The following is a 13,065-nucleotide window of genomic DNA, read 5'->3' as shown; positions in this document are numbered from 1 at the left end:
CAAATCTATCTTCTGATCTCTCAACGTCCCTCTTGATCCATGTTTAGTACTGCCTGTCTGCTATTTCTTATTGGATGGCTGCTCAGTTCCATAACCTCAACATCTTCCAAACCAAATTTCTAATCCCTCTCCCTCAAGCTTTCCTACTCCAGTGTCGACACGATCATCTGTTCTACCTCACAGGCTCTCTGCCTAGGTGTTCTCTTTGATTCCAACCTCTCCTTTACACTTCATGTCCAGCTAATTTACAAATTCTGCCACTTCTATCCCAAAAACATAGCTCGCATCTGCTTCTAACACTGGATGATGCTAAGGTGCTAGTCCATGAAGCTATCTTCTCCCACCTTGACTACTGCAATCCGCTTCTCAATGGTCTTAAGCATTCCCAGCTTTCTCGCTACAGTCTATAATTAATGCTACAGTGAGGCTCAATTTCCTGAGCGCACCTTCGTCTGTCAGTCTTTACATTGGTTTCCTATTAAATTGTGGTCAATGTTTATATCTATGCATAACAATGCTCCTACATACCTACCCTTACTAATACAGAAGTATGTCCTGGCCAGGCCCGTACACATTGCTGAAGACCTGCATCTATTATTATTATTGCTGATATTTATATAGCGCCAGCATATTCTGTAGTTTCTGTAGCGCTTTACAATGTTATCAAAGGGTGAGATTTAACAATAAATGAGACAATTACAAAAACTTATAGGAACAATAGGTTGAATAGGGCCCTGCTCAAACGAGCTTACAGTCTATAGGAGGTGGGGTAAAATACACAAAAGGCCAATAGATAATCTATCCTCTGTTTGTACTTGCACCTCTGACACACACCTTCAAGACTTCTCTAGGGCTCCAATCCCTGCTCCATTAGACTTTCACCTTATCCCCATCCTTCAAAAAAAATCATTGTGAATGCACTTTTTCAGGACCGCATAACCGCTTTCTCTCCGCACCCCATAGTAACCCACTTTCCCCATACATTGTACACTTAAGTCTTGTTACTTTAGCCCACTCCTGCTAGAATGTAAGCTCGTTTGATCAGGAACCTCAGGCAAATACTTGTCTGTTAGTCAACATATTGCACAGTGCTGTACTAACTGGCGTATCCCAGATAAATTGTCAAAATGTTTGCAAACAGCGTGGCAGATTATCGTACAATGACTCCAGGGCACCATAACCATTACATAGCTCTGTAGTGGTTATGATGCTCAGAGTGGTCCCTTAATGCATGGCTGAAGGGAGAGTTTAGGATTTTTATATAACCAGGCTGATTTTCCACTTGGGTTACAATCTTTAACTGTGAGTGATATCTAAATGAAAGCAGGTCTACTGTGCTTGGAGGGAGGATAACTAGACAGAGAAGAGGAGATTGTGATTGGGCCTGGTAAGTTCTTGTCTTTCTGCAATTTGGCAGCAGACTGGTCAGAGTGCCCATGATGACATCTGTCCACCAGTGAAAGCACCTTCAACAGCGATGTGAGCATCCAAACAGATATAGAGCACTGGAAGAAGGGTGCATGGTTTGATGAATCACGTTTTCTTTTAGGTCAGGTGCATGTGGGAAAGCAATGGCAGCAGGATGCACTATGGGAAGAAGGCAGTGTTGTGTGCTGGCATTCATGTGGATGTTACTTACCACCCACCTAGAGATTGTTACGGACCATGTACACCCCTTTATGGCAACAGTGTTACCTCTGTGGTCTTTTTCAGCAGGATAATGTACCTTGCCACACTGCGAATATTCTTTAGGAATGATTTCAGGAACATGACAAAGTGTTTAAGTTGTTATTTTGGCTTTCAAATTCCCCAGATCTCAATCCAAATGAGTACATGTGAGGTGTGCTGGACCACCACTTCGGAGCCACAGAGGCTCCACCACACAATTTGCAGGATTAAAGGATCTGCTGCTAATGTCTTTGTGCCATATACCACAGAACACATTCGGAGGTCTTGTGAAGTCCATGCCTTGATGCATCAGAGCTATATTGGCAGACCTACATGAAATTGGGCATGTGGTTTGAATGTGGCTGATGAGTAGTATCTGCTAAGACTTAAGTGCAGTCACAAGAAACATTGCTTCTCCAAAGCAGCTTGCACTGTGAAGTATCCTGTTAGAAGTATATTCTATCAGCCTGATGTAGCTACTGAGAGAAACCAGTAACCGTTTATACACTCTGCTGTGCCTTCAAGCCGGGCCCCTCACAGCTAAGCAGAATCACCACCATATAGTGACTGCTCTCCATACTGAACAATGTAATTGTAGGTCTGGGTTAGACAACCTAAGGCACTCCATAATGTTGGTAGAGCATCACTGGAGATATAGCACTAAAAGGTTGCCTACCTCAGTTAGAGATTTTTAATCACCCAAGCCCTGATTTGCCAGTAGGACAAAATAGGTACCTGGCTTTGTTTAATATTCGAGGCCCTGTGATAATTCTCTTTGCAGATATCCCCCCCCCCCCCCCCCCCAAACTGCATGCAGCTTCAGTGACAAGCAAAATGAATCACTGCCAGTGGACTGGCAGCACCCATTACAGTTCCTAAGTAGTTCTATATTAGGCTGCTGCCCACAACCCTGCCAGTTACTGTTGCACGCTGTTAAAGGAGTACAGAGTATGTATCACCGAACTATCCCTTTTTTTTCTTCCATGCAACTTTCACCCTTGCTCTCCATTACTTTTTTGTCCAGCCCTCAAAGAGTTGAATTTAAAAATAAAATAGTGCAACACTCCACACAGTGTTCTTGTTTGGCACCTAAAAACCAGGTAACATTTTGTTATCCTCCAAAGCCCATTATCAAACCTCGCCCTTGGAGAAAGTTGTTAATGACTGGAATAGAAGGCAATGTGACTGCCAAAATGTAATCTGAGGCTAGCTGGCAATTACCTCTGGGTATCGGCACTTATGGGCTTTTTGGCTACTGAGGAGATGGACATTTCAGTGGGAGCAGGTACACACTCTCCAACTGATAATTGGATGATTAGGTGGGACTCAACATTGCTATTGTTCTACAGTGCATCCTGTCTAGTTTCCTCCTCCAGAGTTGAGTGAACTTCAGGCCTGAGTCAAATGCTGCAGATGCATTTGATTGAAGGAGTGTGACATTCGGCCACACATGCCTAGTTAAATCCGTTGCTTCTCCACGAGAAGCAGAGGATTGGAGGAGATCTCCAGGGATGTTTGCTTGGATGCTCAGATCAACAAAAGAGGAGCAGGAGGAGTCATTTCACTGGAATGGAGGCAAGTCATTTTTATTTTAACGAGGAAAAGTGTGTGGACATTGAGCACTATGCTAAAGGTGCATCTATAGTCCAAAAAAAAAAAACAGTTGTCAGGTTTGGGATTATAGATTCCCATTTGATTTCCTTTATTTAATTACAAAACCTGTTTTTAAAAAAAATTCCATTAATATTGTGTTACTCTCACTTTATTATATATTTCCTTTGTCGTGGTCATATTTTGTGTGGCTAGGCCTGCATAAATAGTGAATTAACTCCTAAATGGCAGTGAGTTGAGCAATGAGACTACAGGTGCATGAACTACACACCAAAATTGCTTTATTAAAAAGGCACACTAGGCACCCAGACAACTTCAGCTCATTGAAGTTGTCTTGGTGCTGACTTACATAAACTGCAATAGGTTCCTTGCAGGGTTAAGTCTTCTAGTGGCTGTCTACCAGACAGCCACTAGAGGGACATCTGGCATCCTAGACTACTTTTGGTCATCTAAGTGATGCTGGACTTCCTCACACTATGCATGAGGACCTCCAGTGTCGCCAGAATCCCCATAGGAAAGCATTGAATAATTCTCACATGGGGAGGTCTATTGCGCGCATGCACATTAGGTCTCCCCCGCCGGCGGAGCCTGACCCAGCGCCGAGGGACATTGACACTGGATTCAGGTAAGTGTCTGAAGATGTTTTAACCCCTTCAGCGACATGAGAGGGGGCACTCCAGGGTTCTCTAGTGCCAGGAAAGCATTTGTTTTCGTGGCACCGGAGAATCCATTTCAGCTAAAGTTGTATTGGTGACTATAGTGTCCCTTTTAATATTGTCCAAGAAAAGGATTGTTTACTATAGGGTTCAACTGTAAGCATACAGATAACAGGACTGAAGTGTTACTGAAAGAAACTGGTTTCGTTTTAAAAGGTGTTTTTTTTCCTTCAAAGAACCCAACACGTCACAGTTTTCCTGCGCTAAACACAGTCTTAAAGAAGAAACTGTAGCACGAGTACAAATACTTATGAAAGTTTGCCCATGTTTGACACATTTGTCCAATTTAATTTCCAGCACTGGGGAGAATTTTTGTTGCCACCTCCCATATGTCATTGCTCTCTCCTAGCCCATGAAGGTACATCGCATCCTCCAAGGTCTGTGCTTGGATTTAGTGTGGGCACTGCATGGAGGAGTACAGGGGTTAGAGCATTGTTTCCCCCCAGCCCATGAAGGTACACAGCATCATCTAAGGTCTGTGCTTGGATTTAGTGTTGGCACTGCATGGGATAGTCAGAGTAATCATTTGATCACCTGTCAGCTTAAGCCATTGAAACCACAACGTCTGCATTGCATAGTTCTACTGGCAGTCACTGGAGGTGCTTTTTGCTGCAGCAATGTTGTTAAACGATCACGTGATAGCTGCCCCCTAGGAAAGTATTGATTCAATGCTTTATGGTGAAATTTGAAAAGCTAGCCCTGTATGTTCTACAAGCAGCATTGAATATCAGTGAAGCCATGCAGAGGTAAGTAGCACCGACAGACTAGGGGAGGAACCTATAAGCGTAAATAGGGGGATTTTAAAACTTTTAATTCCTAACACTTCAGTGCTCCTTTTAGAGTCAGCTGATTAGTCAGGTAATAACATGGCAGATTTGATATCAGAAGCAAGACTTCACAAGTTAAATGCAGGGTAGAGTTTTATTGTCATCAAGATCAAGTCAAGAAAAGTAATTTCTAGAGGGACACATCCCAGAACCTCTGTAGCCAGATCAGCCCAGGCACAGAGATTTGGGCATTCGTATAGTTATAGAGCTCTGTGAGATAGGTACGGATACCCTCAATATGTTTATGGTTCTTTGTCAGGATTGTCAACGAGAGATCCCTGCACGTTTCAATAACCGAGAATGATGAATTCAAGTCTTGAGCATGTCGCCATAGTCTCTGTATGCTCTCCTGGATGTGAGCAGGGAAACCTTGTGCCACAGTTGCCAGATTTAGACAGCTAGTCTGAAGTTGTTGTGTCGCAGTCTGGATCATTGACAGTACGAGAGACTCAAGAGGCTGAAAAAAAAAAAATGTTTTGCTCTAACAGACATCAATTCCAGTGATAGACTTTAGAACAGTCGATAACCCGGAGTGAGTTACAAGGCAGTATTTCATGGGACTGCATGACCCTTACCTCTGCCAGTAACTCTCTCTCCATTCCAACAGGTATAGGTCTCCGCTGTTTCTCTTTCCATTCTAGCCACAACTGATGCAGTTTACCTAGACCACAATGAATATTCTGTCTGGTAGATTCAATCTGTAAGGTTTATTTTATTTTTTTTAATTTAAGAGACTTTAGACATCATAAATATTACAGTTAAGCTGGTTATGGGCACAAGAGTCCCCAGCACCTTCAGCTAATATAGCAAACATTATGAATGGTTTGACAAATACCATGCTGGGTCAGATGCTCCAGTTCCTTCCAGTGTGCTGAAGGGAAGTTCATGCTAGGTTTCAACAGTATTCAATGGCCAAGAACTGGCAGCTCAAATCAGAAGGGCCACAAAAGTGTTTGATCGCTTTTAAACAGTTTGACAGATACCAATAGATAGCCCCCAAGGAACTCCTGGCATTATACCTAACTAGAAGCATCTCCAGCAATTTTTACAGTTCACTAGGGGAAAGCACACCTGCCAAGCTTTAAGGACAGTAATTTTCTGGTGTAAAAAAATAAAAATAAAATAATTGAGTACCGGTAAGTTAATTCCACACAGGACTACTTACCAAGTTGATATTGCGATGCAGTTCAGTTAGAACTTCTAGAGTATCATTGCTGGCATGCTTCACCTTTCCCAAGGAGAGTTCGTAGGCACAGTGATGAAACCGAACAGACAGTAACCCCAAGCGAAGTGAGTATTTTTGCTGCATCCTCTGTTTCTGCCCAGTAGTTAACACCACTTGATGTGGATCATGTTGGTCTGTTGACAAAACAAAATTAAAAAATTACTTTTATAGCAAACTGGCATTAGGTTTGTTAACCTGCTTTAAAATACAGTGGGGGAGTGGAGGCAGGGACACACAAGACTCCTAGAGCCATTTATACTTCTCTGCATCTACAGTGATTGGAGCGATGTAGGTTTTAGTAGTGGACACTGTCTACTGTAACTTAGAGCATATTAAAAAAAACCCTTTAAAGGGACATTATAGTCACCAAAACTAGCTTAAAGGGACACTATAGTCACCCAGACCACTTCAGCTCAATTAAGTGGTCTGGGTGCCAGGTCCCTCTAGGGTTAACCCTGCCTGCTGTAAACATAGCAGTTTCAGAGAAACTACTATGTTTACATTTGGGGTTAAGCCAGCCTCTAGTGGCTGTCTCCTGGACAGCCACTAGAGGCGCATCTGCAAAGCTGGAGGCATATTATGCCTCCATCACGCAGAGCGTCCATAGGAAAGACGGGGGATCCGACGTTGGCGGGGAGGAGAGGTAAGGGAGCCCAGTGCTGGAAGAAGGTGAGTAACTGAAGGGGTTTTAACACCTTCAGCACCACGGGAGGGGGCACGGGAGGGGTACTATAGTGTCAGGAAAACAGATATGTTTTCCTGACACTAGTGATCCTTTAAAGACATGCTCTTGCAATTCTCTGCCATTTAGGAATTCAATCACTTTTGCTTCTGTCTGTACAGGCCTTGCCACACCCCCCTTGGCTGTAACCAACAGCCTGCATAAAAACTAAATTGTTTCATTTTCAAATCAGAAGTAACTTTAAAATTGTCATCTCCTGCTCTGTAAATTGAACTCTACTCATACAGGAGGCTCCTGCTGGATCTAGGAAGCTATTAACAGAGCAGGAGCTCAGAAATTCTAAGTCAAACATTTTCAATACAGGAAATGTAAGCATTAGATGACTCTTTACAGGAAGTGTTTATGAATGCTGTGCAAGTCACATACAGGGAGGTGTGATTAGGGTTGCATAAACAAAGTGATTTAACTCTTAAATTGTAGAGAATTGAGCAATGGAACTGCATGTGCATTATCTGCACACCAAAATTCCTTCATAAAGCTAATGTGTTTTTGGTCACTATAGTGTGCCTTTAAGAACTTACATTTTCACTTTAAATAAAATTATTTTTTTGTACATTAGTAAACAGCCATGTTGGGTCAGACGGTTAGCTGATCAACTACTGTTCAATTTAACTTGCCTCCTGCTGGGATTGATTTAGATTGAGCAGCAATCTGTCAAATAGAGTCTGATCCAAAATGGCTGCTCAGCTGACGTGAAATTCTCAAAAATAAATACATAAGAAAAAAAAAAAAATGTATTATGGTCATTAAGTGAAAAAGAAAACCCAAGACACAGAAGACAAAAGTTCGATAGTTTTCCCTTAGGAAAAAAAAAAAAAAGCTAAAATTCAGAGTTCACAAGCATCTCACCTAAATTTTCATCCACTGGTAGATGGCGATCTACCCAATCCTCAGACTTTACCAGAGCAGTATCAATGCTAGTGGTCACTAGCTGCTCGACATGAGAACCCATGGTGGCAAATACAGTCTTTGTCACATCAACACTACTACTGACAACATCTATTGCCAGACCTACTACACCAATCACTGTATTACGGGCTCCTGCAACAGTGTTTGTCACAGCGTCTTGTGTTCCAGTCACCAGCTCCTTTGTGTCAGCAATAACCTGTAGAATGGGAATCCAAAAATGTAATCAGCTATAATGAAGGCAGGACATGGGGGTTACATTACATTAACAATCTTTACCTTTTCTGGCGATTGCTGCAAAATGGGTAGAGCAGATTCCAGCTTATCTAAACCTTTGCAGAGCAACTCATTGGCAGTGGCAACTGTAGGAGAAAAGACCAAACTGACTTTTTAAAACATGAACTATAAAGATCTTTGAGCACAATAAAAATTTTTATAAAAACACCTTTAATTTATACACTGTTTAAGTAAGAGTGTGGGGATAAAATGTAGACAACTGTTGAGTTGTATCCCAATCATTTCACAAAACATCTAAAAAAAATAATAATAAGGAATAAAAAAGTCAATTTGATGTACAAATGTGGATGCCTGAATCCTAGATTGAGTTTCAATATAGTGTGTCACTCACTTTGTGGCTCAAATATTGAAATCAGTGGTTGTGCTCCAAAAGCTGCAGCCCCAGCTAGGATCTTCGTGCTTTTTTCAGCCACATCACAAACACTGCGAAGATATGGGGACCGGTCTTTTGTTGAGTTGTAAATAGCAATGACCACACCGTAACTCGAGCTAACCAGAGGTATGATGGACATTCGCTGGATCACATTCTGTATGAAACAAGTATTCGTGTTAGGAAAGAAAAATAGTAAGGTGTAAGCATATAAAAAAAAATATATATATACCACGTTGCTGAATAATACTGTAACCCTTGACTTAAATGTGTCAATGTTCAAGCAATGCAATATAGCTACAACTTTATGCAAAAAGAAAATAAAACAGATTTTATTCAAAATTTACGAATTGCAGATTACAAGACACCTATATCATGCAACCAGGGTCGGCAATACCATTAGGTGGCACAAGCGGCCGCCTTAGGCATACCATCCCTGGGTGTGCAAGATTTCACTGATTGGTAGGAGGGGAGTGCACTACACAGCAAGTGCAGACGGGGGAAGAGGAGCTTCAGTAACCTCTACCCCAGTTTCACAGGTAGTGCTTTCTGAGAGCCAGAATGGGAAAATAAAAATTTGGCCCGGACATTTTTATAATCACAGCGGGTGGGGCAGAGGGTGTGTTTTGTCATCACCAATGACAAGCATTCCCCCTCTCAATGCACTTCCAGGGCAGAGCCCTGCTGAAGAGCCCTAGCATGAGAAACAGGCCCTGTATTTGTTCTGCACAGTGCAAACAAATGTAATAACATGCTTGCACTGTGTTTCCTTGCAAGTTGTCTCTGGTGCCTCTATAAATGAGATACCAGGATGTGTGCATGTGTTTGGAACCTGCTTGTGGGATTGTGTGTGTGTATAGAGTGAGGTGATTGTGGTGTGGTATTGTTTAATAAGGTCTGTTTTAGTCGTGTGGCCAGGGGCTGTAGAGAGTATGTATAGGGGATGTAGTATGTGTGTAAGAGGTGCTGTAATATATTACAAAGTATTGTCTGTGTGTGAGAGACATTATATCCCCCTCCCTCCCTTCTTACCTTTAGCCCGGGAGGGGGACCATGCAGTCATCTTTGTTGGTGCTAGTGGGGAGTGAACTCTAGCCTGTGGGGCTACAGTTCACTCTTGCAAGACATGGAAATGCCCTTCGGATCTCACGAGAGGAACCCGGCAGAGCTGCAAAATAGACCTCCGCCGGGTCCTCCCTCCCTCCCCAGCTGCATGTCTGTGCAAGTGGGCCGGTGAGCGAGATCTTTGATCTCCCCACTGGCCCGTCATTGAGTATTGCAGGGCCGGCGCTCGGATAGTGCCGGCCCTGCATGGACAGGCCAGGGAGGTCCTGTGACCTCCCATGCCGGCCTCAGCCCATGACCATCGCGGCCCACCAAGCATTTGCCCAGTCCGGACCTGCTGAGCACACAGATCTGCTTCCTGTGAGACCAGGTAGAGGTTACTGAAGCTCATCTACCCCAGTCTGCAGTTCGGTCACACTACAAGAGGGAGGTGAGTAGACATATGGGGGGCTGGGGTTGGACACATCGAGAGACTGGGGGAGAAAGTGCTGGTGAAAGACAGAGGGACTGGCAAGGGGAGAAAGGCACACAAGGGACTAGGAAGAGAAAGAAACAGGTGCTGGGTGGCACAAAAAAGGCACAGATTCAGTGCAGTTATTCAGACATGTATTACCATGTCTGTTACCCCTCTCTAATACTACCATTTACAATGTCTGATCTCCTGTACCAGTTAGTATTACCATGCACTACAAAGACAAATTATAAAACAAAACAAAAGGCACAGAAGGGTTTGGGAAAGGGGCAAGCTAGGTTAGGAGGGGGTGATCCTCAGGGGCTAGGTTGGACACAGAGTGGCTGGATTGGATAAAGAGAGGGGATGGGGAAGGGTAGAGAGATACATAAAAGTGGGTAGGAAAGGGGACACATGTGAACTGCATTTTTTGGGGGGGAATGGAGGGGGAACGTGCATCTTTGCCTGTGTAGCCGAAAATCCTCGCACCAGCCCTGCAAGCTACCATAAACCAAAAATGACTAAACCTAGGCAACAAATTAAGAGACTAGCAGGGTCATTAACTAAAGTGAAAATTCAAGTAGAATTCAAAGTAAATTTCAAACGTAATGCAAGAGAAACTGAACTGGAAGCATTGCCAAGATTGTTTTTTTCGGTTTTAAACTTGAAATCGACTTTGTATTCTCACTTTAGTGAATATCCCTGTATGTAGTATACCAAAATTAAATCAGTGTGGTTGCAGAAGGAATGGGCGATGAAAACTCCAGTTTGTCAAGTAGCTCTGAAACAGTTGACAGAAAACATGGCCAGCATCCATAAACTGCTAGTGTCATGAGCTTTGTTGGTTATGGCGCCCCTTTAAAGGAGAACTACCACTTCTTTGGAAGTTACACAATTGAAAACAACAACATGTTATAAAGGAACACGCAACACACCATAACTGAATGTAGTTATGGTGCCAGGAGTGCCGTGGCGTACCCCTCCCACTAAAGTAGTCAAACTGTTTTAGAACAGTTTAGCTTTCTACCATTAAATTTTGGCAGACAACAGGTAAGAAGTCACATCAATTCTGAAATGGGGAAACCTGTCTTCATTTTGGTTCCCTCTTATCATAAATATTGCCCTTTGCTGCTACTGAACAGTTTTGGAAGAAGGCACTATGCCTGGACTGAGTTGTATTGTGGACTGTAACTAACACATTTTAAAATAAATAGATAACATGGGGGTGAGGGGAGTATACAAAGTTAAAGGAATACACCTGGCAACATAACCACAATATATTAGTTATGGTGCCTCAAGTGCCCTGGCCCCAGTTTAACAGATCATCTGAGCCAAAGTAGTGCCCACTTGGCTTCTATCTAGAAAAGTGATCTGCCCACTTTAAGTCATTATAAGATAAGAATTTAATATGGAGGACGGAGTATTTCCACTAAACCATGCAGATTAGTTTTTCTTTCAGCTTTAACATAAATAAAATTAAATAAATAAGACAAGTAAGTGACCAGCCCACCACCGCACCTGGTCTTCAGGGACATGTTCCCTCCTCCTAGCGTGGCAGCGCCTGCTTCCAGAAGTTGACATGGTGCCAGCTGAGCTAATTCGGGGGCAGGCAGGTCTTCTCTTGGTGACACAGATAAACAGCTGATGAGGGACCACACAACTACCCAACACCAAGCTGGCCAGCAGGCTCCACCCGACTGCTCTTCCAGCAACTAGCAGCTCCACTGCCATCTTGTCTCATTTATAGAGTTAGCTGCAGGGCTGGGTGTGGTCATGATGATTAGATGTGGGAGTGGTTATAATTCGATAATTGATGGGATGTATTCTTACAATATAACCCACGTCCACCTCATACAGGTAAAGGGACTCTCCAGTGCCAGGAAAACAAACCTGTTTTCTTGGCACTGCAGAATCCTGCAGTGCCCCTCTCACTCCCACCCCCCATCCCATGTTGCTGAAGGGGTTAAAACGCCTTCAATTACTTACCTTAATCCAGCACCAATGTCCCTCTGCACTTGGTCAGGCTCCGCCCACGCTCCTCCCCCACCGGCATCAGACAGCGGGGGAGACCTAATGCGCATGCACGACAATGGCCGCGCGTGTGTATTAAAACTCCCAATAGAAAAGCATTATTCCTGTGGGGATTCCCATAGGATTCATTCAATGCTTTATTCATGTTCTATGGGGATTCCGGCGACGCTGGAGGTCGTCATGCATAGTGTGAGGACGTGCAGCGTCGTTTAAACCACTTTTCATGTTTTAAGAACCTGGAAGTCCCTCTAGTGGCTGTCTGATAGACAGCCACTAGTGGAGGACTTAACCCTGCAAGGTAATTATTGCAGTTTATAAAAACCTCAGTAATTACACTTGCAGGGTTAAGGGTGATCGGAGTTGGCACCTAGACCACTCCAATGGGCAAAAGTGGTCTGGGTGCCTGGAGTGTCCCTTTAACTGTTGTCAATTTGCCTTTTTTTTTTTTTTATTTGTTCAGAGTGAATCCGGCTGAAATTAGCAGTATTAAATAAAGTAGAAGAATTCAAACTGAATATCAAATCTAAAGTCAAAGTAAAGTAACCAAAATAAAAATAAAAAAAATTGTAATTCAGCTAGGCTCACCTTTGGCTGCTCGGTTGTGAATTTTAAAGTGAATTTGAAATATAAGGTCAAAATAGCCAAACTGGAAAAATTCTCAAACTCCTCTGAGCTTTCAGTTCGGCTACTCTGTCCTTAAATTTAAAATTCACTTTAAAATGTACTTTAAACTCACACTTTAGTGAATAACCCTATTGAGCGAACCAAACCAGGAAGTAAAAGAGTTAGTTGTCTGTGTGACAGCCCAAAGGGTGTAACCAGGTTAAGTTATAAAAGTGCCTATTTTATTAAAATTGGAAGTTTTTGTGAAAAGAAAAAATCCACAGTCTTCACACATAAATCTTTTCAGCAAACGAAAGTGCTTTATGGGTCTGGAGTGTCCCTTTAAACATATATACAAACATATATTCCTAACACCAAAGGTATTATACTATCTATTTAGATCCCCTGCCTCCCCCAAGTACCTGAGTTTGCAATTGGGGTTTGAATTCATTATAAATGTAAGTGAATAAACTTCTGAAGTCTACAATAATTTCCAGGAGTAGCCCTGGTGTCATTGTAACTACTATGCCAGTAAAATTGTTGCTTGCCCTTT

The 13,065-nt window shown here is 42.8% G+C and overlaps 1 protein-coding gene across 1 annotated transcript; it reads right to left on the bottom strand.

Annotated features, from left to right (window-relative positions):
• Positions 1 to 4,908: 4,908 nt before the first annotated feature.
• Positions 4,909 to 11,578, bottom strand: LOC134610295 (perilipin-3-like). Its single transcript, XM_063453239.1, has 7 exons — positions 11,397 to 11,578; positions 8,324 to 8,519; positions 7,975 to 8,057; positions 7,639 to 7,894; positions 5,988 to 6,181; positions 5,398 to 5,520; positions 4,909 to 5,279 (listed from the first exon to the last, which is right to left on the bottom strand). The coding sequence occupies exons 1-7, from the start codon at positions 11,457 to 11,459 to the stop codon at positions 4,953 to 4,955; spliced, it is 1,242 nt and encodes a 413-aa protein (XP_063309309.1). The 5' UTR covers positions 11,460 to 11,578; the 3' UTR covers positions 4,909 to 4,952.
• Positions 11,579 to 13,065: the final 1,487 nt, after the last annotated feature.

Source organism: Pelobates fuscus, chromosome 5, assembly GCF_036172605.1.
Source record: "Pelobates fuscus isolate aPelFus1 chromosome 5, aPelFus1.pri, whole genome shotgun sequence".
Taxonomy (NCBI): Eukaryota; Metazoa; Chordata; class Amphibia; order Anura; family Pelobatidae; genus Pelobates; species Pelobates fuscus.
Note: the sequence above shows the minus strand (reverse complement) of the source record. Positions and strands in the feature narration are given on the sequence as shown.